General features: G+C 41.7%; 1 protein-coding gene across 1 annotated transcript in view; it reads right to left on the minus strand.

Moving 5' to 3' along the window:
* Positions 1-23,866, minus strand: part of negr1 (neuronal growth regulator 1) — a 147,842-nt gene that overhangs the window by 84,271 nt on the left and 39,705 nt on the right. Inside the window, exon 2 of the mRNA XM_086225451.1 lies at positions 17,310-17,548. Within this exon, the coding sequence (XP_086081577.1) occupies positions 17,310-17,548 (239 nt within the window). The remainder of the gene's footprint in view (positions 1-17,309; positions 17,549-23,866) is intronic.

Raw genomic sequence — 23,866 nt, forward strand, 5'->3', positions numbered from 1 at the left:
CTTTTTGAGCATCTCATCTGCTTTAAAACCTAAACAGTGATTTGCCTTTTATGAATTTGCTGATAGAATTTGGCTCAGATCTGAGAGAAACTGTAGTTTTTCAAGGTGGACTAACATCCCGAGGTGAAGCATCTGAATATTGATTTACTCTTACTATAAGTCCTTAAGTCCTTGAATGACCCGGGCGTTCTCTGCATGTTCTGTCGATCCCGCTGTGGTATTTAAACCTGAAGTCAAGCATCACACAGTTAAGGGAAACATCATCATGGTGGGCGTTAAGGTAAAAAAACCCATATCTGGATGGATGAGGAGAGAAAAAGTGTTACCTCAGCTGAAGGAGCTGACAGGGAAGCCTTCCAGCTGCTAGCTAACTTGTTTGGCATGAGAGAAAAAAGTGAATCAGTTCCAAAAGTGGGATCCCAAACCAGCGCTACGGAGGTACACCGAACACTGAATAAGAGTCGGATGTACTTCTATGAAAAAGGATTGTTGCTTCACTACCGCAGCAAAGTCTACCACTTACGCTGAACGTTTTCGTTTTTTTTTGGGGGGGGGGGGGGGGGGGGACATGTCCGCTGTCTGTCAACATCATTGTATAAATGAAAAGGGCAGATTGGGGGAGGAGAGTGGGGTGTCATGCCACTCACAGAGAGCAAACGGTGCATCTAGTGCATCGGTTAATATTCACGCCGCTAGTACAGGAGGCGGAGTATCTCGCCTGGCATTGTTCTGGCAACTCGTGAGTTGATCAGGCTGATAAACAAGACAAAGATCATTTTTCGCTGTTGAACACATTGAAAACAAGCTTTGCTTCTTGGAGAAATCTGACTACATTACGCAGCGCATTATTGTAATTCACCATTAGGTCATGATAATAATCCTTTCATGATCTAATGGTGCAAAAATAACATGCTTCTGCAAATGTCACATCCGATACATTGATGGGCAATTACCAATGAGGCTAACGATGCAGAAACAATTCCCTCAGAGAGCTTGTTACCCATTTTCATGCACTTCCGGGGAATTCATGAATTAAGCAGGATCAATTGATGAAAATGAACTTTTTGAAATACCTTGTGAGAGGCAATTAATCTTCAGTGGGAGGGCTGTGCTGGGCATGTAATTCAAAGATAAGCTATCACCCACTCATTGAAATAGTTTCTAATTTATTCATGCTAATCAGTGTCTTTCAGCCTCAGCATCTTGCTTGTGATAAACAAAAATCCTCTGCATGGGCCACTCTTTTTTTTTTTTTGTACAGCCTCAAAGATGATCACTGGTTTTTCAATTAGCAGCATGGTAACAGAGCGTCTTTGATAGCTGCGGCCAAGCAAAAGGCTCATTTCATATAAACAACTGTTCAACTGAAACGCTGAGGCCACGCTGCTTGCCTACACCCAAATATCAGCCAGTGACCAACCGACCATTGCTGTGCGTGATCCTCTGTGCATGTCAGCGCTCCAGTTGTGAGAACATTTCTATGTGTGTGTGTGTGTGTGTGTGTGTGTGTGTAAAATCGATGATCTGATGTGAGGAAACAAAGCTCTGTCTCCATCTGTCACTGGGCCTTGATGCAACGTCAAAGGTCAAAGTTCAATCTTTAAAACCGAGGTCATGATTAATGGGGAGGGAGCAGTTGGAAGCTAGCAGCGATACACACTAAAGCCAGTCAAAGGAAAGGAGATTGGCTCAGCCGGTGTCTTTATAGGCTCTGTGCAGACTCTTTTAGTCAGAATAAGAACTGAGTTACTCTGTATGTTAATTCAGTTCTTATGATAATTTCACTATTCTGGAAAAAACTCCAATTTGATCAAAATAAGGCTACACACCCTGCTGGACCGTACTAAATCTTACACATTAAGATGCCCATCCGTACAAAACACAACACTGCATCTGCATTTTCAGAGATGTTTTCTTGAAACTCCCCATTCACTCCAGGGAAATTAATTCTTTGAGCTGTGGAAAGCCTTTTTGGGCATAGAAACTGTCAGCTGTCACACTCAAAGTGCCCTTGACAGTTATGATGGGTGTATTTTAAAAGCGTGGGCACCCATTGCAGGGCGACGAGCAATACTCTTTTTGTTCATCCATTTGTAATGAAATTAAGCCATTACCTTAAAATATTAATATGTATCTCTGATTGGGTCATTGGGGAGTGATGGAGTTTGAATTTCTATGAGGACTTTTTTTTTTTTTGTAGGGTTGGGATGGGGGGGGGGGAGTGAATGCTTGAACACATTCATTCATAGTCTGAACTCTGTGTCCTGACTCATTTCTTTCACTGATGAGTCATGTAAATCCATGATAAATAGCACAGTCTGTCAAACAATTCAAGGTTCAAGTGCTGACAAGGATAAGTGATTATTCTCAGTGTGTGTGTGGGAGTGCACATGTACACTTGCACAAACACTAAAGATGTGTGCATTCAGCATGTGCATTCTCGGTTGTGTGTGTGTGTGCGTTTGTGTGTCAGCTGCCACATTCATTCTCTGATGGCGCTCTGTATCGACCACTTTTCAGCACAATCTGTCCCGCGGGGTGATGGGAGAAGATCTGGACTGAACAACACGTAGGTACTATGGGGCAATTCATACCCACTGAGGTCTTTGGAAAAGGCCAAAGACATGAATATTCAATAAATTGCTCATTATGAAAAACCCTGAGCTTGTGCTTTGCAGAATACAGATGTCAGGTCATGCTATTTGTTTACGATGTTAGTCGAGAGCGCTGATTGTTCAAATAACGGTGTTCATACTGGGGGCAGCGTAGACTCTGATCTTTATAAATATTGTCACCTTCTTAAAATAAATGCCTCAGTCATTTTTTTTATTTTTTTATTTTTTTGGGGGGGGCAAAAACAAATCCTTGTTTTGTCTCCAGTTTTTTGTTTTTTCTGAAAACTCGGAAAAAGTGACTTAGGCAATTATTTCAAGAAGGCGACGAATTATGAAAATGTCCTTTCAAAGATTTGCCTGCTTTTGAGTCTTAGATACTAAATCCCTTGTCATGCTCCTCTCGGCCTATAAATAATGATGACCACTGGACTCTCTAACACAGCTAAAACTCAAGGAGGGCGACTGAGGGAGGAAATCTCTCCCTGCTCTTTAATTGTACTTTAGGGCTCCAGATGAATTTCAGGGATGAGACAGGCAGGCGGCTCCCCACTGCTGGTGGTCAGTCTGCATTCAGCGTGATGTATTCAATAGTCCTGCAGGGGCAGGGAGCAGCGCCTGTGATATTTATCTGCCCAATTAAAGCCAGTGTATCTCTGAGATGTCTGCCAATGCTTCACGCACAGCAAATCTGTTTTAAGGCAATCCTACTGTTGATAAAGGTTGCACCGTATGATAAACACTGCCCGGAGGACTGTGCTTGGATCCACATAGAAGTGTGAGAAGAATCCATGTCTCTGTTGTTATTTGCACCTCTAAGCACCAATTGTTTAACACCACAAAAGCCATTGGCTCACACCACTGGGTGATGAAAATTCTGAATTTAGATCGTTACAACACTCAGTTCAATGTTGGTGTTATTCATGGTTTTCAAAGAATGGTTTACTAATCCAGAATTTAACACTCATAAACATACTGTTAGCCCTTCTATTTTCACAGTAGTGATGTTTTTGTAGCTATTAAAAAAAAAGTCGGGGCCGTTACTTTTCCACGGCCCCAGTACTATCCCTGAGGCAAATTTCACTGCTCATTTTAAGTAGTAATATCAAAGATTGGGGTTACATTGTTTGTGGTGGCACCTTTGCTGATGTGGGGCTGTTTTTGGCAACGCTGCTATCCACGGCTAACATGCTTTGCTAGCTGGGTAAACGGGGACAGCAACCATATCAAGTCAGAGTGCACCCTGCGAGTAAATATCCAATCGCTGTCAAGCACCGACCGTGTACTATGAGCCGAGCACATAGCGGAACAGCGGCTGGTCTCACTTACTAGCGTAGCGCAGCTAACGGCTCACACACGCCGAGACGAAGAAAAATAACAACAAAAAAATGTTATGGCGAGCGGATGGGTGGAGAGACCGGAGTTTGAAGAAGCACCGCTTCATTCAAATCTGTAGTGTGGGGACATTTCGGTTTCCCTGTCAATTTTAACGACAAGGGAGAGAAAACAGTGGACCAAAATAAAACTGTGCAAGCATTGCTCAGCGCTACCCACAGGTATCGCTCTCTTATAAGCTAAATATTAATTAAGGCTAATTATTGTCATAATTTAGTTTTCTTAAAAGCAAAATTAAGGGAGTCTTTTGGAAGGTTGATCTTTTTTTTTTTTTAATTCAAAACACAAACGGAAACCGTACTGAAACTGTGAACCCTAACCGAGTAACGAACCGAACCGTGGGCTAACTGAACAGTTGCAACCCTACTGACAATGTTATGAAAGGCATCGCCCACACCCACCCAGTTCATAGTGCTCGCTGTGTATACAAGTACTCTCATTTCAAGGACTATGGCTACTGGTTGTTGAATAAAAGTGCAACAGAGATGTTGTGAAATCTACCTTAATGCGGAGGTATTGCATAATGCATAAATGAGCCTCCAATTATGTCTTTTTCTACTCCCTCTTTCGAGAAGAGAGCCAAGTGGTTGACCTTTGTTCTTACTGCTTTTAATTAACTATAGCTAATATCTATTTCCATGATGAGGATTGGAATTAGTGGTAATACAGAAACACATATGCATACGAGATGTACAAATACTAACACAGTGGAAAGACAGGAGCTGAGATGAACTCACACTCACACACACACAGACACTGTCTCACATACACACAGAAATGACAATGATTAGTGGCTAACGAAATGTCAGGGGCCATAATAGCAAATCTGTTCCTTTAGACACACTCATATTCTTTTTACATTTCCCTGCAATATCAATGCCAGGCGGTTTTAATGTGTTATTATTCCACTGAGACTCTTCACGCGCAGTTCTTCCAGATGAGGACAGAATCATTGAGTCACTGCACTCCATTCAGTGCTACGAGGATCATACTTTCATTATCAATTCATCTGCCAATTATTGTCTTGGTTCGTAGAGTAATTATTGTACAAAATGTCCACGGGCAATGGAGCGATGTCATTTTCATCACAGAGTCCCCCTCCCCCCATCAGGTGAGGATATTTAAGAAGCATCTATTACTGATTATAATTCCAGCAATTTATAAAAAAAAAAAAGAAATGCATTGAAACAAAAACAAAAAAATGACAAAATTTTGGGTGAATGCAGCCAAACCCATTATGAATCATACTGCCCAAACACCTACTATTAAACATTAGATTGGACAGGATTTATACGAGAAGGAACACTCTTCTCTTTTAAGTGTAACACGGGTATTAAGAGCGAGGCTTTATTTCTAATTCCCATTTCCTCTGTTTTATTAATACTTTCAGTCGTATTTTAGTAGGAAACCTCATCCCTGTATCCATTTCAAATTAATTTATTTGCTGTTATTGTGAAACAACAGCTGAAACGTGTTGCAGAAAAAAAAAATCCTTCCCTGCTTTCTCTCTACACCCACATACGAGTCTGCTGAACCCGTGTCACATAGAACCGTGGGATTGTGATTAGTCGTTGTCAAGCTAATTCAGTCATCCAGATGATCTCTACTTTGTTAGTTCTTCGATGAAACTCTTCAGATTTGCAGGTACAATAGAAACTGTCAGCTTCAACCAGGTTAAACCAAGTTAAATGATCCAAACCAACCCTATCATGATGTGGCATGAGACTTTTTTTGTTTATAAATTGTTTGTCAAAAAAAACAGTCTGCTGCAATTTTAGGTTTTTGAATCCTATAATATGTACTTATCATTTCCTATCCAGTTCGACACATTTATATACTGCTCTTGATGCTGTCTTGTTATTATAGCATCCGTCAGATACATCTAGACTTGTGTGGGTTTCGGGTCCTTGACTTAATCCAAGAGGCGAGGTTTTGGGGAAATGCAGTAAATTTGTCTTTTGTTTCTTCTCTTTATTTATTTTTTTTTATTTTTAGAAAGAACCAGTCCTCTCAATCACTTGAATGGATTTAAACATGATTATTCCATTATTTTAAGCAAGTATAAATCACATATTTTGGACCACAATTTTGAGTTCAGTTGATCCTGATCATCTGCCATAGCGCGGGCTGTCAATCAAAGTCCTTCTACCGAGACTCCGGTCTGAATGTTTAGAACAGAGAGAAACCTTGGACATGTAGTTGAACAGATCACAAACTGAAGGAAACGCAGTACAGGTTGGAAATATGACTTTTAATCACTGAGCCAAACGTTCATGAGATTAAAAACTGGGCTGCACTTTCAATCAACTGGTCTGTGGATCAACGGTGGCCAGCTTTCCTCCGCTGGGTCCTGCTGGCTGGACACCGTAGCCTGCGACTGGATGACAGCCTCTCAAATGCCAGGAAGAGAGCGTGTGAGGGGTTCTTCAGGATCTGGGCAGCCATGCTGTGAACCTGCTCATACACAGCCGTCAGGGAGCGAATGGGGGGTCCAATTATCTCAGAAAACACCTTGATGATGCTATGTAAGCGGTTTTTCTCCTGAAGGTTGATGGAGTGGAACCAGCAGACCGTTGAGAACAATAAGACTGATTCCATAAATGTGTAGAAGGTCAGAAGGATCTTGCGACTGACAGAGAAGGAGTTCGGTTTCCTCAGCAGGTACATTGTTTGGTGGCACTTCTTCAGGTCCAGCTCCATGTTGGACGAGAATCTCAGGTGGACCGAGATGGTTCCCAGATATTTGTACTCCGTCACAGTCTCCCCCAATGACCCACGGATAATGGTGGAGATGGCAGCAGCCATCTCCCTCTGTCTTCCGGAGAAGGTCACCACCATCTCCTTGGTCTTGCTGACGTTAGGCTCCAGCGGGGAGGTGTCACACCACCGGGTCCATGGTGCTCTGATATTTCAGGCTAACAGCCTTACCTCTGCACTTTTTTCTCATTGCTGGATGGGGCAGCAGCCCTCGGTTTGGTGAGCATCGTTCAGCGATGTGTGAGGAGACGGAGATGGGAGAGGAGTATGAAGACAGTGATTGGAAAGGGGCTTTGTAAACACTGGTTCTACAGTGAGAGTCTCAACATAGAATTACCAGGAAATCATACTGGAGAAAGTTGAGAAATCCTGGTAATATTTTAGTGGAGGCTACAGCCAAGCCCACTGCAACGTCGTCGTTCCTCTCTTATTCCTGAACCTCCCTCTGTTATTCCGTCTCTTCCTTTGTGGAGCTTCTGTCGTTCTCTCTGTGTTCCTCTCTTTCTCCTTGCGTTCCTGTTCCAGTCTTTCCTTTTGTTCCCGTTCCTTTCTTTCCTTCTCATATTTCTCCCGCTCCTCCATCAACCACCTGTTCCTCCTTTCTCTATAATTCTCTTTCTCTCATCTTCTTCTTTCCGTCTCATCTCTTATTGGCTCAACCAGCTCCTTGAGATTCTCCTGAAACCATGCATCCCTCCTCTGCCTGTATATTTCCTTCTTCCTCAGTCGTTCTTGTTCCTTTTGTTCATCCATTTTAAGAGTAAGTCAGTCAGTGTTCAATCAGAGAATCTTAGGACTGTTACTACTCCGTGTTCTCTCATAAGGAGGTGCATTTATGGCATATTGCAGACTTCATTGGAAGTGATTTGAGCACTGAGATCACATACCAACTCAGGATCACAAGTTGGAGATCACAGTAAGAGATCAGGGACAGTGTTCTGATCAAAGACAAGACAGAGGGACTGTCTCTCAGTGGGCCTCAATCCTGAACTCCTATGCAAATAAAGAGCATACTAAAGCCACATAGGCTTCTCCATTGTATCAGTGACGCTGCTTATCCTCAGGAAATGCTCACCATCAAATGAAAGTTGAGACGTCATCAAGAAGGTGTTCACTCGCTGGATTAAATGAGAAAGATGGAGGTGAATTCAAATGTAGTTGACAGGACTGTGTTTTTGGACTCAAGACTTATGAAAAAATGAACTCAATACTGAATGCACCCAGTAATGAATGAGAATGACAGAATCATTGCATATAAAGAATAAACTGCGATTCGCTGAGGCCTTTTTTTTCCCGATGTGCTACTCTGTAATTATAATCTATCTCTGTCCTGACATCAAAGAGAAAAGCAACGACCTGGAGCTTAAACCCTCCATTTAACTTCTTGCCTAGAAACACTTTTCCACACTGACTCACTCCATGGGTGTGGGCGATGACTTTTTCACTGTGGATCCACACTGATCCATATTAATGTCCAAAGCATTTTCATCACACACAGGATTATGTCTCATATTTTTGAAAACGTTAACCCTGTAAAGCACGACATCACACTGGGGCAAAGTCGACAGAAAGTAGGCTGCCGTATCCCCCCCCCAGTTTTACAGATAATGACTCAGATACACCAACTTCAACGAAAAGATTGAACGATTTTCAGTTCAACAACTGTATTTTCCTTTTTTAATGTTTTCATTTTTGTTCCCCCACGCATCGCATATGCCCATGTGAGCAGTTATGGAGCGATGCCTCTTTCTCCCGTCTTCACCGTGACAAGATATTCTTAGATGAGAGGTGCTGTGCATATTTAATACATTATCACATCTACAATCTTAATTAACAGAAAAGGGGAGAAGAATGGCAGCTGAGGAGGATGTTAGCCATGTGATGTGAAGAGGGGCGAGTTGGGCTTGATACCGATCTCTCATTCCTCTGCCTCCTACATGAGATAATGGTCAGGGTAGACCGTAAATAGGTCAGCATATGTGTGCTGGAGATGGTGATTTGTAAAGAGGAAGAGTGGAACAGTAAAGGAGGAAAAAAATAATAAAGAGCAGTCAAGAGTTCAGGATGTCATTGTTGTTTGAGTTTCTCATGATAATAAGGGCTCAGCCTAAAGACAGAACCCATGCAGTTTCATCTCAGTAAGTCAAGTTTTAAAAGGAAGGCTTTCACCCCCAGCAGTTACATGTGTCAAATCAAGCTGGAGGAGAAGATTGCTGGAATTGTGGTGTGGCAACTGGTGCTTGACTGTTAAATGAAAAAGTCCAATCGTTGTGGATTACATTCGGCGCTGCGATATCAAAATGAGTCGACGTGATTCATTGGAGAAGAATCTTAAAAATACAAACTTGAGCAATGCATGAACAGAAAAACATAGATCGACGCAGTATTGTTTTCAAAATAATTTGCATGTACGATGTTATCAGCATGTCATTGTATCAGCAGTGTCACGCATGTGTCTACAACATATAATCATCATACAAGCTGTTTTTTATCGTAATTTACATCATATATGTTGTAAATATATGCTTTTGGCCAAATTAAAAAAAAAAATCCATCTTGCCAGCGAAGTAACAGTGTTACAATAGCACCAACGGATATTTGACAAACATAAAGCCATTTCTGCAACACTTAGCATAGTTCAAAATAATACTTGTGGGTTGGTTTTTTTATTATTTTTGTGTTTACATAATTGCACAGGCTGACACGATGCAACGGCACTTTCTTCCACTCCAGAAGTACGTCTTTACTCTTCTTGTCGTTAAATCTATTGCCGGATTTTTCACCATCAGCACACGCCTGCAGCTCCAGATTTCTCTCCATTGCAGCAGAGAAGAACAAAAATCGAGTGGTTACACTGCTTTTTACATCATGGGACACTGTGGCTGTAATGCCAGTGTGTGTGTGTGTGTGTGTGTGTGTGTGTGTGTGGTGAAACTTTCTCATGGGTGGTGTTTCGATAGCAATGGGGAAGTGAAGGTACTGCACAGATGCAAACGCCTAATTTGTTGAGGTGACACAGGATCTCGGAGGGGGATAAATGTCACACAGAGATTAAATGATCCGCAGAGATGAGGGAGCAATCACAGCCATATCTAACCCTGCTGCCTTTAATGTGCAGCGTATGAGTCATGTGTTAGCAAGTGTGACCATAACTAGAGAGCCCCGTTGCTCTGACAATGTTATAATGTTCAGGTGATGAGAAATCCCACCCTAAAATCTTCAAACGATGTGATTGCGATGCTAACATGTGGCTATTTTTCCCCTTTACATCACTATACAGAGAAGGAGGACAGAAATGTAGACAAAAAACATGTTTTCATGTTCAGAAGCGGAACTGCTGACACAAATATGCAGTTTAGATGGGAATAATTCCTCGGCGGATCAGCTGGTCAAGAACCCTACTATGCACCTGAAATGGGTTGAGACTGTTGCATATTTTCACACACGCACAGTAATCCCCTCTTGCTCTCATTTTGTGTGTTACTCCTCACGGTGCACCGTCTACCAAAGTAAAAAGTGCCAAAAAACCCGATGCCATGAAATCCTTTTTACTTCAACTGTAACATTCATGCAGCCGCATTAATAAATGTGAAATGCTTGGACCGAGAAGTCCAGATTAAAACGTCTTGTTTTTTTTGTTTTTTTTTAATATGTGTGTGTGTGTGTGCTTTTTTTTCCCCCTCAGCAAGTCTTCTCTTCCCCTTTCAGCAGATGAAAGGAGAACATGCTCTCAGAAGCCTCTGCAACAAGACAGAGCTGCTCCCCTGCTACATCTCATCTGTAAAGAAATCCCTCTGTTCTCCATGAGTGGGTTTAAATGTGTGTACACAAGTATCGCACTATGACATGTAATGACTCGCAAGGCACAGTTTTGACAAAGCGGATAAACAAAAGTACAATATGGTGTGAAGTTACAACGGGGCCATAATGTGAAAAATCTGTTCGAAAGGACAGATTGGGCTGGCAGTGTAATGAAAGAAGATTTTAACTACCTCGGGCAGCCTGCTGGAGACATGACTGTAGGCCTTTATCAGCTGGAGTGACTCATCTCTATTTTGACATGCATCCTCCCTCCCCACAGATCCCACACGGATACACAACTCCGTGGCTGGCGACCCATTTGTCTGATGACTAAACAGCAGCACATTTCACGGAGACAATCATAAACCATCGTTTACTGAGAGCTAATGGCAGTAAAAATGATACGCTCTGAATGTGTATCACCCTGCTATTGTTTCAATCATAACATCACCACGCAGATAATGAGAACATATTTTACAGTGTCATTTTATCGCCTTGCATTACTGTCCAGCTGCGCCTGTTGTATTTTTTTTGTTATGAAGCTTCAACTGTAGGTTTAAGGTTTGTTCCTGAATTTGAAAGTTACAGTCAGGCTTGATTTGGCGAGACCTGTAGCTACTGGCGGTGTCAGTTGAGTTCTGTTTAATAATATGACACTTTCTAGAACCCAGGAAGCAGCCAAACAGCTTTAATGAAGAATTCAGGATGTAATTGCCCCCCCCCCCCCATCATCTGTGAGCAAGCGTGTTGTGATTTTATGCTGCACACGTCACATGGCTGCGAATAAGCAGAGCAGAGTGAAAGGAGTCGGTTACCTTGCTGAGAAATTGAAGTTGCAGCCTATCGCCTACAGCTCTCATCTACCAGCTCACTGTGGCTGACCCCTCTTGTTCCATTACTCTCTGCAATATTTCAGACTGATCCGCTGTCTAGAAATTCTGAAAATGACCGTTGTCTTTTTTTTAGATGCCACCTGATGATCGATAACAGTCAGTGCGAAGGTCAATGACAAAAAACACTGCATGTTTTGTGACAACTTCATGATAAAAAATTAACAAGGTTTCACTGGTTCAGTGCTTTTTGATGGAAAGCTGCCTGCAGCAGAAAGGGATGTTCAGTTTGCATTGGCAGTAAATTGGTTTTAATGAAGGCAACAATAAGGCTATCCCGATCATAAATCATCGCTATTTATTTTAATGAAAAAAAATGTTCTCAGAGAAAATATCAGCTGATACTGATTCACAGCTGATACATCGATCGTCTTTTGTTGTAATCACAGGTCAAACAGTTGCAGGATCTATGCCACAAGGTAAATCCTTCAGGAATTACAGGGATTGGAAAACACATTATGCAGCCGAAAGCTGGCACATTAGCTTTGGCTTGATTCTGGCCATATGGCAAGTGGTGAGGAGCTGCCATGACCCCAACACCCTTGGTTAGACTCCCATTACAAAATGTTCTTCAGAAAGCCAACAACTACAATGACATGTGGGTCCTGTAGTGACCATGACTGCCTGACCAGCAGAAGACTGTGGTTAATCGCATGTATATTTAGAGTCTTGTTGCACCTGTCAAATGTCATAAGTTGAACACGTTCCTCTACAAGCAGATGAAGAGTTGAAGGATTTTGTTAGTTTTTAAGAAACAAGGACATTCTCAAGTATATATTTTCTGGAAACAAGCATGGGTGGACTTGATATAGCAATATTGTTGAATTATCCATCCAAGAATAATCTGATAATGACTGCTGGACTGAACACCTGGTGCATACATGGCTTGGGAGGTACAGTGGCCATCTGGTAATCAGGAGGTTATTGGTTTGATACTCGTCTCCAGAGGGCGTCGGAGTATCTTGACCAAGACACCGAACCAAGACACTAAACCCTTATTGTTCCTGATGAGCAGGTTGGCTGCTTGTGTCAGAGTATGAAAATGAAGGAGTGTATGAGGCAACGTTGCAAAAGGGTTATGAGTACAAGGGAGGTGGAGAAGGTGCTGCAGCCTGTCTAACATCTGAGAGCTTTTCATGAAAACACTCCCCTTTTTCTGGGCGGCATGGCTCGGAGGTAGAGTGGCTACCTAGCAACCGAGTGTTCGCTGGTTCAATCCTCACTTCCCCCAGTGACCATGTCAAAGTATCCTTGAGCAACATACTGAGGCCCTAATTGCTCCTGATGGCCCTGTGACAAACTGTGACAGCAAGTGTGTTTATCATATTTAGTTTGTTACCTATCAGTCTGAACAGGTCAAGTTATCAATCAACATTTAAAAAAGAAAGAAAGTCTGAGTTACCACCCAAACCAAAATGGAGGGTTAAAATAATGTGCACCAACAAATGTTTTGCAGAGGAGTTCAGGATTGAGGCCCACTGAGAGACAGTCCCTCTGTCTTGTCTTTGATCAGAACACTGTCCCTGATCTCTTACTGTGATCTCCAAGCTGTGATCCTGAGTTGGTATGTGATCTCAGTGCTCAAATCACTTCCAATGAAGTCTGCAATATGCCATTAATGCACCTCCTTATGAGAGAACACGGAGTAGTAACAGTCCTAAGATTCTCTGATTGAACACTGACTGACTTACTCTTAAAATGGATGAACAAAAGGAACAAGAACGACTGAGGAAGAAGGAAATATACAGGCAGAGGAGGGATGCATGGTTTCAGGAGAATCTCAAGGAGCTGGTTGAGCCAATAAGAGATGAGAGAGAAAGAGAATTATAGAGAAAGGAAGAACAGGTGGTTGATGGAGGAGCGGGAGAAATATGAGAAGGAAAGAAAGGAACGGGGACAAAAGGAAAGACTGGAACAGGAACGCAAGGAGAAAGAGAGGAACACAGAGAGAACGACAGAAGCTCCACAAAGGAAGAGACGGAATAACAGAGGGAGGTTCAGGAATAAGAGAGGAACGACGACGTTGCAGTGGGCTTGGCTGTAGCCTCCACTAAAATATTACCAGGATTTCTCAACTTTCTCCAGTATGATTTCCTGGTAATTCTATGTTGAGACTCTCACTGTAGAACCAGTGTTTACAAAGCCCCTTTCCAATCACTGTCTTCATACTCCTCTCCCATCTCCGTCTCCTCACACATCGCTGAACGATGCTCACCAAACCGAGGGCTGCTGCCCCATCCAGCAATGAGAAAAGTTAGCCTGAAATATCAGAGCGAGTGTGGTTCTGTTGGTTGCTTTCCCGAGTGGGAGGATAAACCAACTTTCTTTTGGATCGGGGCAAGCGATCCTCTACTCTCTGATGTGAGGCACAAGCTAGCGGGGCTGTTTTTTCATGTTAGCTGAATGTGTGCTGAACGTTGAACGTGACTGTCTCTGTCACTTCCTACACCTCAGAAGGTTTTAGGCCAAATTGTGTCTACTCCCTCATACGACACTGACATTTCTGGATACAGACATTGTATTTTTGTTCTTCTACAGCCAATTTTACATTGCATCCAATGAGGAAAGGGAGACCCTACTTCACTACTTAACTGGCATGTGGGTGAATAAAAAATGACAGAATTTTCAGTTTTGGCCGTTCCTTTAAAGAGGGGGTGTCAAACTCATTTTAATCGAGGGCCATATTTTCAGCACCAGCAGAAATTTGTAAATAAGCCTTAACACAGTTCTTCTAATATGATGAGGCTTTTATTGATCCATTGAGTTTCGGGCTTTAAGAGAGACTATTGTGGTTCTTATTCCATTTCAAATACAGTTCCACTTTTTGAACTCCTGTTAAATTCAAGTGTTAAATCGGATTTAGTCTCTTTTTTTTTCACTGTTTGTTTGTTTTTACAATATATTGAGCAGACCTAGAGTACGTTTGTGCAGATGTGGTACAATCACAGTTTAAAAATCACATTTATAATATTTTTACAGTATTACTTAAAGTGTAAATTTAAATGTATGTAAATTCCGAGCTACAGCACAGCAATTACATTGGCATGACAGCTGCGAACTTACATGATACAGTTGTAGTCTTACTGTAATTTACGGTGAAATATTCACGGTAAAATTATTGTGAAGATAATGCAACTCGTAGCCAGTAATTTACTGTAAAAATTTATGGCGTCGTCACCCTGAGGAGTTTTTGATTCTAATTCTATTTTTCTATTTCTTCTTCACTTAAAAGTCTCAGCCTTCTGCCCCGGACCACGAGCTTTGTTCAAGTGTTCCTGGTTCCCGATTCCTGGTTCCTGGTTGCCTTTCCTCTGGGCTGTGTGGTGCATTTCTGTGACGGTGTGGGTCCCTGAGCACAGCCCCTCCCAGTATAACCCCAAACATGACTCGTCCCTTGCTCGAAGGCCTTTTAACAAGAAACAAGGCTGCTGATGGACACTTTGGCAGTGGCAGAGATTGCCCCTATGACCTTTCAGTTATGGGAAGGTCACCCTACCTGCAAAGCCACCATGCCGCTGTGACAAGAGCTGATAGAGCGTCGCTAATATTTTAAGCATTCAGAAATCAAGCCAAGCAGTAGGTGTTCGGGGTCTTAATCAAAGGTACATCCAAATGACAGCGGACAGGCTTGTTAGCTACTTCTAAGGAAGGTGAGGGTGTCTTGCTCTCTCATCAGCAGCCGTGTGCCTGCCAGCATAACAGACAAACAAAAAAAAAACCAAAAAAACAACCACAACGATTTATAAAGGCTCTTTTAAACAACACATCAGGCAGTAACAACAACCGCGCACAGCGTAAAACCTTAAATATCACAGACCCTGATAAAACAAAAAAACATTTAACAGAAGAAGAAAAAAAAGGAGACTCAGAGGGAACCTCAGAGGACGCCGTCCCTCTCCCGCCATAGACAAGACATGCAATAAATGTCGCAAGAACAGAAGAGATCAACAAAACCAGTGGAAACAACTTCAACACATGACTTGGACCAAACAAAAGCGACCGATGATCACAAGCCGCTCGCTCCATATGTCATAACAGCAAAACCAGCTGGAGAACAGTTTCCACTCACACATTTCACAGCTCCCACCTCCACAAGGAGAGTGTCTGACCCTTATCTCTTCTATTAATAATACACAGCTTTGTGTGGTGGTATACATATTTCCACATTATGTTCTTTTGAAATTAATCCTAACCTTGGCAGAACGAAACAATTTGGCATGAATTCTGAGTTTCCTGCTTCGAGCCGAACGACGACCAACACAATGAACGCAGGCCATGGAAGCCTGTTGTGAAATAAATACTGATTAAAAAAAAAAAAAAAGAGAGTAATAAAAAAAAAATCCTTTGACAGCTTGAACGATAACATCCTTATTAATATTCCGACATAAATATGCAGAGACAAGTGGGCCGTGACGGCTGTAAATCTTTGTGTGACTGTATTAAAGAAATACAACATGGTATTAGGAAGAGGGCTGCTTCCCCTTCAGCTTCTATTCGGGCACCAATGCATAAATTCAGCCACTAAGCCATCAAATAACCATCAGCATGCTCGGATCAATTAACTCCTTGTGCCCATGCAAAAATACCGAATGAATGAATGTTCTTTTTATTTTCGAACGTGCATATGAAAATATATTTGAAGGTATAATACACCAAATTCGTCTGGAAACTCCTGGATGATTGAAAGTTTGTGAAACCAAAATCTGTTTTTTCAGAGTGAGTCAGTTTGAATATGAAACGGACATTGACTGACCGGATGAATGAATTCTTGATTTCAAAAATGAAAGTAATATTAAAAAAAATCGACAGTTTAATTTGCATTTGTTAAATTACTCCACTGTCGCCAACACAGAAGGACAAAGAACTTCTTTTTAAAACACCTAATAAATGTAAGGATCATATTCTTAGGGTGGGCAATGAAAAGCAGGTAACTATTGGTTACCCTCATGCGTTTTATTTTACACAAATTCCTTAAGTTTGTGTTCTTACATCAGGCTAGAAGTGAAAGAAGACATGGTTTTACAGTTGATAAATAAAGCAGCTTGTTTTTCCTCCTTTCAAATGTAGCGATCAGTAGGATATCATCCTTCGGTGCGGTTTGATACGCTATTCTGTGGTTTATAAAAGGCCGTGTGCATCCTGTCACTTTGCTATATGTCACATTGGAAGGGAAATAAAACTCGAATAACTCAACCAATAAACAGAACTTCTCTCGATTTCTGAGGTACGGAGGATCCTGAATTTACCAAATGGTTTTTTTTTTTTTGTGAGTGACTGTTCCAGTAGGTGTCTTATTCCTTGGAAGAGAAAACGCCAATTTGGTCAGTTAAAGTGGGATTGAATGCTTTGGTTCCTCCCTGTCAGCCTGTATTTCATGTTCAGTGTTGAGATACATACTGCAGTGATAACTTTTGCAGGCAGAAATGAACTTTAAAGACGGTTAAGATATGCCATGAATGCTACTTGTCAGCTTTGCTGTACAATGTAAAAGGTAAAAGCTGTTCCCTTGAAAGTTTCAGCCGGCACTTTCTAACCCACACAGCCAGAGTGATGTTTGGAGGTGAGTTGTCGACATTGAAAACATTAACGTCTGTCTTGCATATACTGCCCCCCCAACACACACACACACACACACACACACACACACACACACACACACACACACACACACACACACACACACGCAAGGCCTCGAAGGATGAATGTCATTCTATAGGGTCAACAATAATTGTTTAGCCGTTCCTTTTCCTTGCACTTATGTAGTTTCAGCAAAAAATGGCCTTCAACCAAGCAGGAATACACACGCAAACCCACACAGGACTGTAAATGATAATAACACAGGATCAATGGGTACCTTTTACAATGAGGTTGAGGAGCTTTGGCCGTGGGTTGCGCTCACTTTGAATGGAGCACGTGTATTGGCCGTCGTCGGTTACGTCCACCTTCTGTATCTGAAGGCTGTACTCGTGTTTGTCTCCCACGCTAGACACAATGGACACACGGGGATCTACAGACCACTTGTCATTCCCTGCAAATATGATGCTCGAGCGGTTCAGCCAGGCTCCTTTAGAGATCCCATCCAACAGGTAGCACCTAGGGTAAGAAAAGACACTTGAGTTAGAGGGAGACGCTGAACAGGAGCCGGTGTTTATTGTCAAAACTGCATGTTTAGGGACCGCTGTTGTACATCTGCAGATGGAAGATCTGTTCCTCTCTGGAAAGCAAAGCTATTTTGTTTGTTTTTTGTAAGCTCTCCCAATATACCTACAATATATACATTCTGATTTCAACGCACATAAAAAGTTTCTTCTTGCATGGAAAAATATCAGTTTAAAGAACAGGAAAGATTAAACTTAGGTGTAGAAAAAAAAAAAAGTTTAAAAAGTTCCATAAAGTGAGCATCTGGTAAGTGTGACTCAATCTGTAACAGCCGCTTTTAGACTTGATTTGATTCAGGTTTAAGAAGAAGCCACTTGCTTTCTTGTGCGTGTTCAATAACCATTTATGTTTCACGGATGCTATTTTCTTTGCAGACGCATGCTATGGGTTGAAAAATGCATTTTATATTGTCATTATTTCCAACTGCATACTATATATATGTGTGTGTATGTATATATATATATATATATTCCCCCCCCCCCCACACACACACACACACACACTTTTTATATTTCCACTTTCTAATCCAGACTTGTTTGGACTTTTAAAAAAAGCAATCACAATCTGTAACCAATTTTGTAGTAATGAGAAGTAAAAGAGTCCATTTTAGCTCTTTAGTTGCTGTCGAGATGTAATTCTAGCAGCAGTCGTAGAAGCTCAGAGAAAAACAGTTTAGCGGTAACCACAGAGCTCTTTAGCCTCCACGCCAGCAAAGTGTCTATGGGGAACATGGTTAGAGGACAATGGTCTAGTCGGTACTGCTCTACCCTTGAGGAGGGACAAACCGGTGGCAAACAAAGGAGAATGGATAGCAATAAAAAGAACACGAGAGAGAGCAAAGAGAGAGAGAGAGGGATGTCCAGGTCCCATAGAGGCTGAGTGGTGTTGTAGGGCCTGAGGCTAGACTTACTGATGCAGCAATAAGGACAGATTCTCTCCTTTTCTAGTCAGTAACGCAGGAGGAGCAAGATCTCAGGGTATCTCAGGATCTGTCAGTGCTGATCCATTCAGTTCAGAATCAGGAAGAACGTCCTGCTAATGTAGCTACGCAGGTTTTGAAAACGCGTTTCTGCGACATGTTAAAACGAGTGGTTTGGAACGTTAACGTGGTCATCTGGAAACCTTCACGTTCTCCTTTTAACCGTGTAGAATTGCGTATAGCGCACGAGAGGACAACCGCAGTGTGTCTGCGGGGTCGCGAGTTAAACGAGAGCGATTTCGCTTTGTGTTGTTAAGAAATAAGATTCAGAAAAAGAAAACAAAGGTTTAAAAGGACTTTTTTTAAAACCCAGCAAATGAAAAGATTCAAATTTAGAAATCACCTGAGATGATCAATAAGGTTAAAAAAAAAAAAAAACACAATGTCGCAAACCATTTCTTTTTAAACATTTTTCCTTAAATACTATATAAAATAAAAGTAAATACTATACTCCTTTAAGTTCCTCCAAGGGAAAAAACAAAAACAAACCCCAAATAAACTTTCAATTGATTCACAGCAATACTCAAAATGGACAGAAATGACAATGACAAATGGAAAACAAGCGCGCTACCAAATTAACATTTAATATTCAATCTTTAGGAGTTAAGTTACAGCGACTACTTTCCACAACAATACGCTGTTACTGAGGAATAATGGTGTGAGTGCTGCAAGCATTAATGCACTTGTAAACATTCTACAATCATTGATGTGGAATCCGTCAATAACCCTCTCAGTTATCAGCGTGATAGTTGGGTTTTTTTTTTCTTTGTACAACACCAACAATATCACATCTTTTCTCGACTAAAGTTGCTATGGATTTCTCCGTTTTCTCACCTGAAATCCATCCTTCAACCAGTGTGGTGCTTGAAAGGTGGCTGTTATTAACATGTACTGCTTTTATAAGAGCGGAAAACAGTTTCCTACCAAGTCCCTAAATGGCAAAGGAGAAAGGACTTTAAGGACAACAACAAAAAAAAGTGATGGGAAGGTACATTTCCTGCCGTCTAACAGTTTCAGTTTTTCCATTTTATGCTGTGTAAACTGCTGACCACAGGTACAGCTCTCTGTGAAGGAGGAAACTTTTAACAACTACCTTTCAAGGATAGATTTGGAAACAACAAGTGTCACTTTAGTAAAAGGCGTGCAACCGCGGGTGTGACTGGAGGACACTTCACCCTGCCAGAACCTCTTCTCGGACTCTTGACATTTTCCCTCCGTCTTGATGAACTGGCCCTTGATGTTTACTTATCAGAGTTGAGCATCTTGTGTGTTTTGCCTCCAGAAATGATTACCGTCATCCCACCGTTTTTGTACCTCCTCCTCATCAATGTGCATGTCAAAATGGGACCCCCCCCCCCCCCCCCCCCGTTGTTTAGGGATCAGCAGAAGTCTTGTCGCGACCCAGCGCAGGGAACAGAGGCCACGTCTGACTGCATATGACATCGACCAGTTTGATGGATTTTAAAGTGAGCGCAGAACAGTGATGTAAGACGGACACAGATGTGACGGTATCGTAGCGGTGAGTGACAGTGGCACACATCTGTCTAAATGCATCAGGTTTTGTTCGTTTGACACGCCTGCTGTTGCTAAACGCCAGATATAAACTGAACATTTTTTTAAAGGCCGGACTGCTGTGGGAGATTTTGTGTGTGTGTGTGTGTGTGTGTGTGTGTGGGGGGGGGGGGGGGGTGAAGAAACTGACAATAAAGTAAAAGTGTTCTTTTTGCAATGATGCGTTAAATGTTGTTCGCCTATCGCTAAGACTGACTTGATTTTGATACATCTATCCAGTGCTTTGCTTGTATTTATATATATATACATATATATATATATTTTTTTTTTTTTTCCCACCTCCACTTTCTAATCCTACCATGATAAAATACTGAAGTTTACCGTAAAACCCTGAGTTTTGATGGGGGGGATTAAATTAGTATTAAATGAAAAAGCCCCTCAGCATCCCATCCCACCTGTTTAGGTTTCTCCTCTGTCACATTTGCTTTGTTTATCTCATCAATCAGGCTTAGAAGCATAACTGATAACACCTAAGGTGGACTTTGCCTTCAACAAGCCCCTTTTCTGTAGGAGCCCATGAGGAATGCGGGCTTCCCATGGTTTCCACGCAGCTCAGGTAATCATTCCACAGACCTGAGAGCATCCATTACCCTGCAGCTCTTACTCCTAAAATAGGCACTAATTGATACTTTCACTTACCCCTTCTTCTTCTGACGAGCGACTGCACAGGAACCAGCCTCATTCCAAGCTTTTTATTTTTTCCCCCTCATGTTGTATTTTGGCTCAAAAATAAAAGTTCAATTCAAACCCCAGTGATTATACGCAATGTGCTAAAAAGGAAGATGATAAGCTGGTGTTTGAGCGGCTCACATGAATGGAGAATGATGACAAACCATTAATTACAGTACAGCAGCTGGTGAGAGAAGCAGATTGTAATCCGTTTAGCCAAACTCATTCAAGCTCTTTGATTGGATGCCATAATTAACATTGGGGCATCTTGCTGACCTAGATTTATATTTGCTTCATAAAATTGTTTTCTAAGTTCTTCAACTGTAAATATTCCTCCTGGCAACCCGACTCTTCAGATCTTGTGAAAATATTTTTGTATCACCCCTCCACCCCGACTTTTGGCAGAAGAAATGAACACACTTCCAGATGGGTTTCTCTGGAGTGTGAGTTTCGTTGTTATGCAACACTTACATAATAAACACACAGGACAATTCAACTTTAAGCCGTGCGGACACCATATAATCTCCATCTCACCTCGCTCAAATCAATAGGAACACAACAACAACAACAACAACAAAAAAATCTCCTCCGGCACAACATCTTAAGAAAATAGGCGGAATGCATTAGACACAGCTTAGGTTAAAGTGGACGTCTGAGAACAGATTAAGTGCAAGAAAGATGATGTTTTGTTACTAACAAGGCGACAGCTGGGGGCCGCCCGGGAAGGCAACAAGCCCAGTCAATTCTGCTGGTTGGAGGTTTTACAGCTGGGCGATCAATCCAAGTTTATTTTCAATTACAATATTGGCTTCCGACAATTATGAAAACCAGATAATCATTTCAACATTTGTTATTGTTCAGAATTCTGTTGCACAGCCATGTATTCGCAGTTTGTCTCGCGTTATAAATCAAGCGCATCCATCCCCCTCCCTTAGAGCGATCTACACCGGGGCAAACACCAACAAATAAGTAAATAAGAATCATAATCCATCCATCCATCGTCATCTTCCGCTTATTCCTACACATTAAGGGTCGCGGGGGGGGGCTGGAGCCTATCCCAGCGTCAACGGGCGAGAGGCGGGGTTCACCCTGGACGGGTCACCAGTCCATCGCAGGGCCAACATAGAGAGACGAACAACCATTCACACTCACATTCATACCTACGGTCAATTTAGAGTATCAATCAGCCTCGTCCCCTCTTGATGTCTTTGGACTGTGGGAGGAAGCTGGAGTACCCGGAGAGAACCCACGCAGACACGGGGAGAACATGCAATCTCCACACAGAAAGATCCCGTGCCCGAGCCGGGACTCAAACCCGGAACCTTCTTGCTGTGAGGCCACAGCGCTAACCACTGCACCACCGTGCAGCCCAAGAATCATAATCACTGTGTCAAATCATTTAAACCTCCACAATAACATAGTGTGATTTTTTTTTAATAGTCTTTTACTTTATAATGAATATTGAAACGAAAAAATAATTGGGGGGCAATATTGTACATGATATCATATCAGAAATACCAGAATTCATTCAGTTACTTCCATGAGTTTGGATTTCTTTTAAGTATAAAACTGACATGAACTGTTTGGAGCTAAAGAAGGCACGGCAGTTCTCTGGTCATCTAGTGCGGCGCCACAGTCACAAACATGCGGGCCCTCGACTGCACAGATTTATTAAAAGTTGCAAAATATTTCTACAAGAGCTTGAAACTGGGGGAGGCACCAGCTTCGTTTGCCCCAGCGACATTTTGGCATAAAACAAAGGCTGAAAGGATGTCAGATCTTTTTTTTTTTTTATCTACCCCATATTCACAACTTCAAAATAAGAATGAAACCCAGAATAATACAAGAAACGTTAATTAAATGTATCTGATTTATCAGATAACTCATGATCTACTTCCTCCAAATAATGAACGTCCGGATTCAATTTAATCAGATTAAAATCTTAATATAACTCAAAGTTTAAGTCTTCTCTCACTGAGCACCAGAAGTGAGTCTGACAATATCTGGCAGTGCAAACCACTTCCGTTGTGTATATTAGCTACCGTTGATCTCTTCCCCTGCCAGTGACGTCTGTCAGTCTGACCAGCAACAGCAAGGATCAGCTAGAAATGAGCAGTCTGAAGATTTTGTATAGATTTTTGCAAAATTAAAAAAAAAAGCTATACTGTATAAAGAGAGCGGAAAGAGGAGATTTGTATCTTTGAGCTTAACAAATCAATATTGTTTTTAAACTCAAAGACGGCTGGATATGTCAAACAAGGGGATTTGAAAATATGAAGCGATGGACAACAACTTGGCTGGTACATTTTCTTAGTTTAACAAGTGAAAGAGAGGGGAAAAAAAACATGTTTCCTCCTCCTCACCTATAGTTGCTACTTGTCTGCTAGTGAAAACACAAACATATTCCACATTCCAAATCTGTAGCAACAGCCAACTTGTGTCGTTTCCATCCCACCACATGCCAAATTACACTGTTTTAATTAAGTATAAATTAAGCTTCAGACACTGAAAAGCCCACCTGGAATATTTCGCTCTCCAGTCCTGGTCAGGCTGGAGTAAAAGAGAAAATGTGTGGTGTCATTGTTGCAGAACATCTGTTTAAAGACAATGCTTTTTTTGTGTTTCTGTTAATAGCGGCACCCACTTCAGCTGCTTGAATGAAATGAGTGTTTTGAAGGGCATAATGGGAGTGCGTGATACAGTTCTAAAAAAAAAAAATAAAAAAAAATGTATGAGTGAAAAAAAAACAGCAAAAACCTTTAATAGTAAAGTCAGGGACAGATGTTTCATTGGATTTTGGCTGTTTTACACATAGAGAGATACCATCACGCTGCTCTAAAACCTTTCCAATGACTCGCTGACCTTCGCAGAGCTCATCTGTCCAGTGAATACTCCAATGAGGGAACCAAGGCGTTTAAGGTCAGCCTTTTTGGGTCAAGCGTTAAATGTATAATGCACAATAGAAAATAAGTGTGTGTGTGGGTGTGTGTGTGTGTGTGGGGGGGGGGGGGGGGCTTGATGTATACAGGGAA

This window comes from Aulostomus chinensis, chromosome 14 (assembly GCF_037954235.1).
Source record: "Aulostomus chinensis isolate RoL2024-O1b breed Wild chromosome 14, RoL_Achi_v1.0, whole genome shotgun sequence".
In the NCBI taxonomy this organism is placed as follows: Eukaryota; Metazoa; Chordata; class Actinopteri; order Syngnathiformes; family Aulostomidae; genus Aulostomus; species Aulostomus chinensis.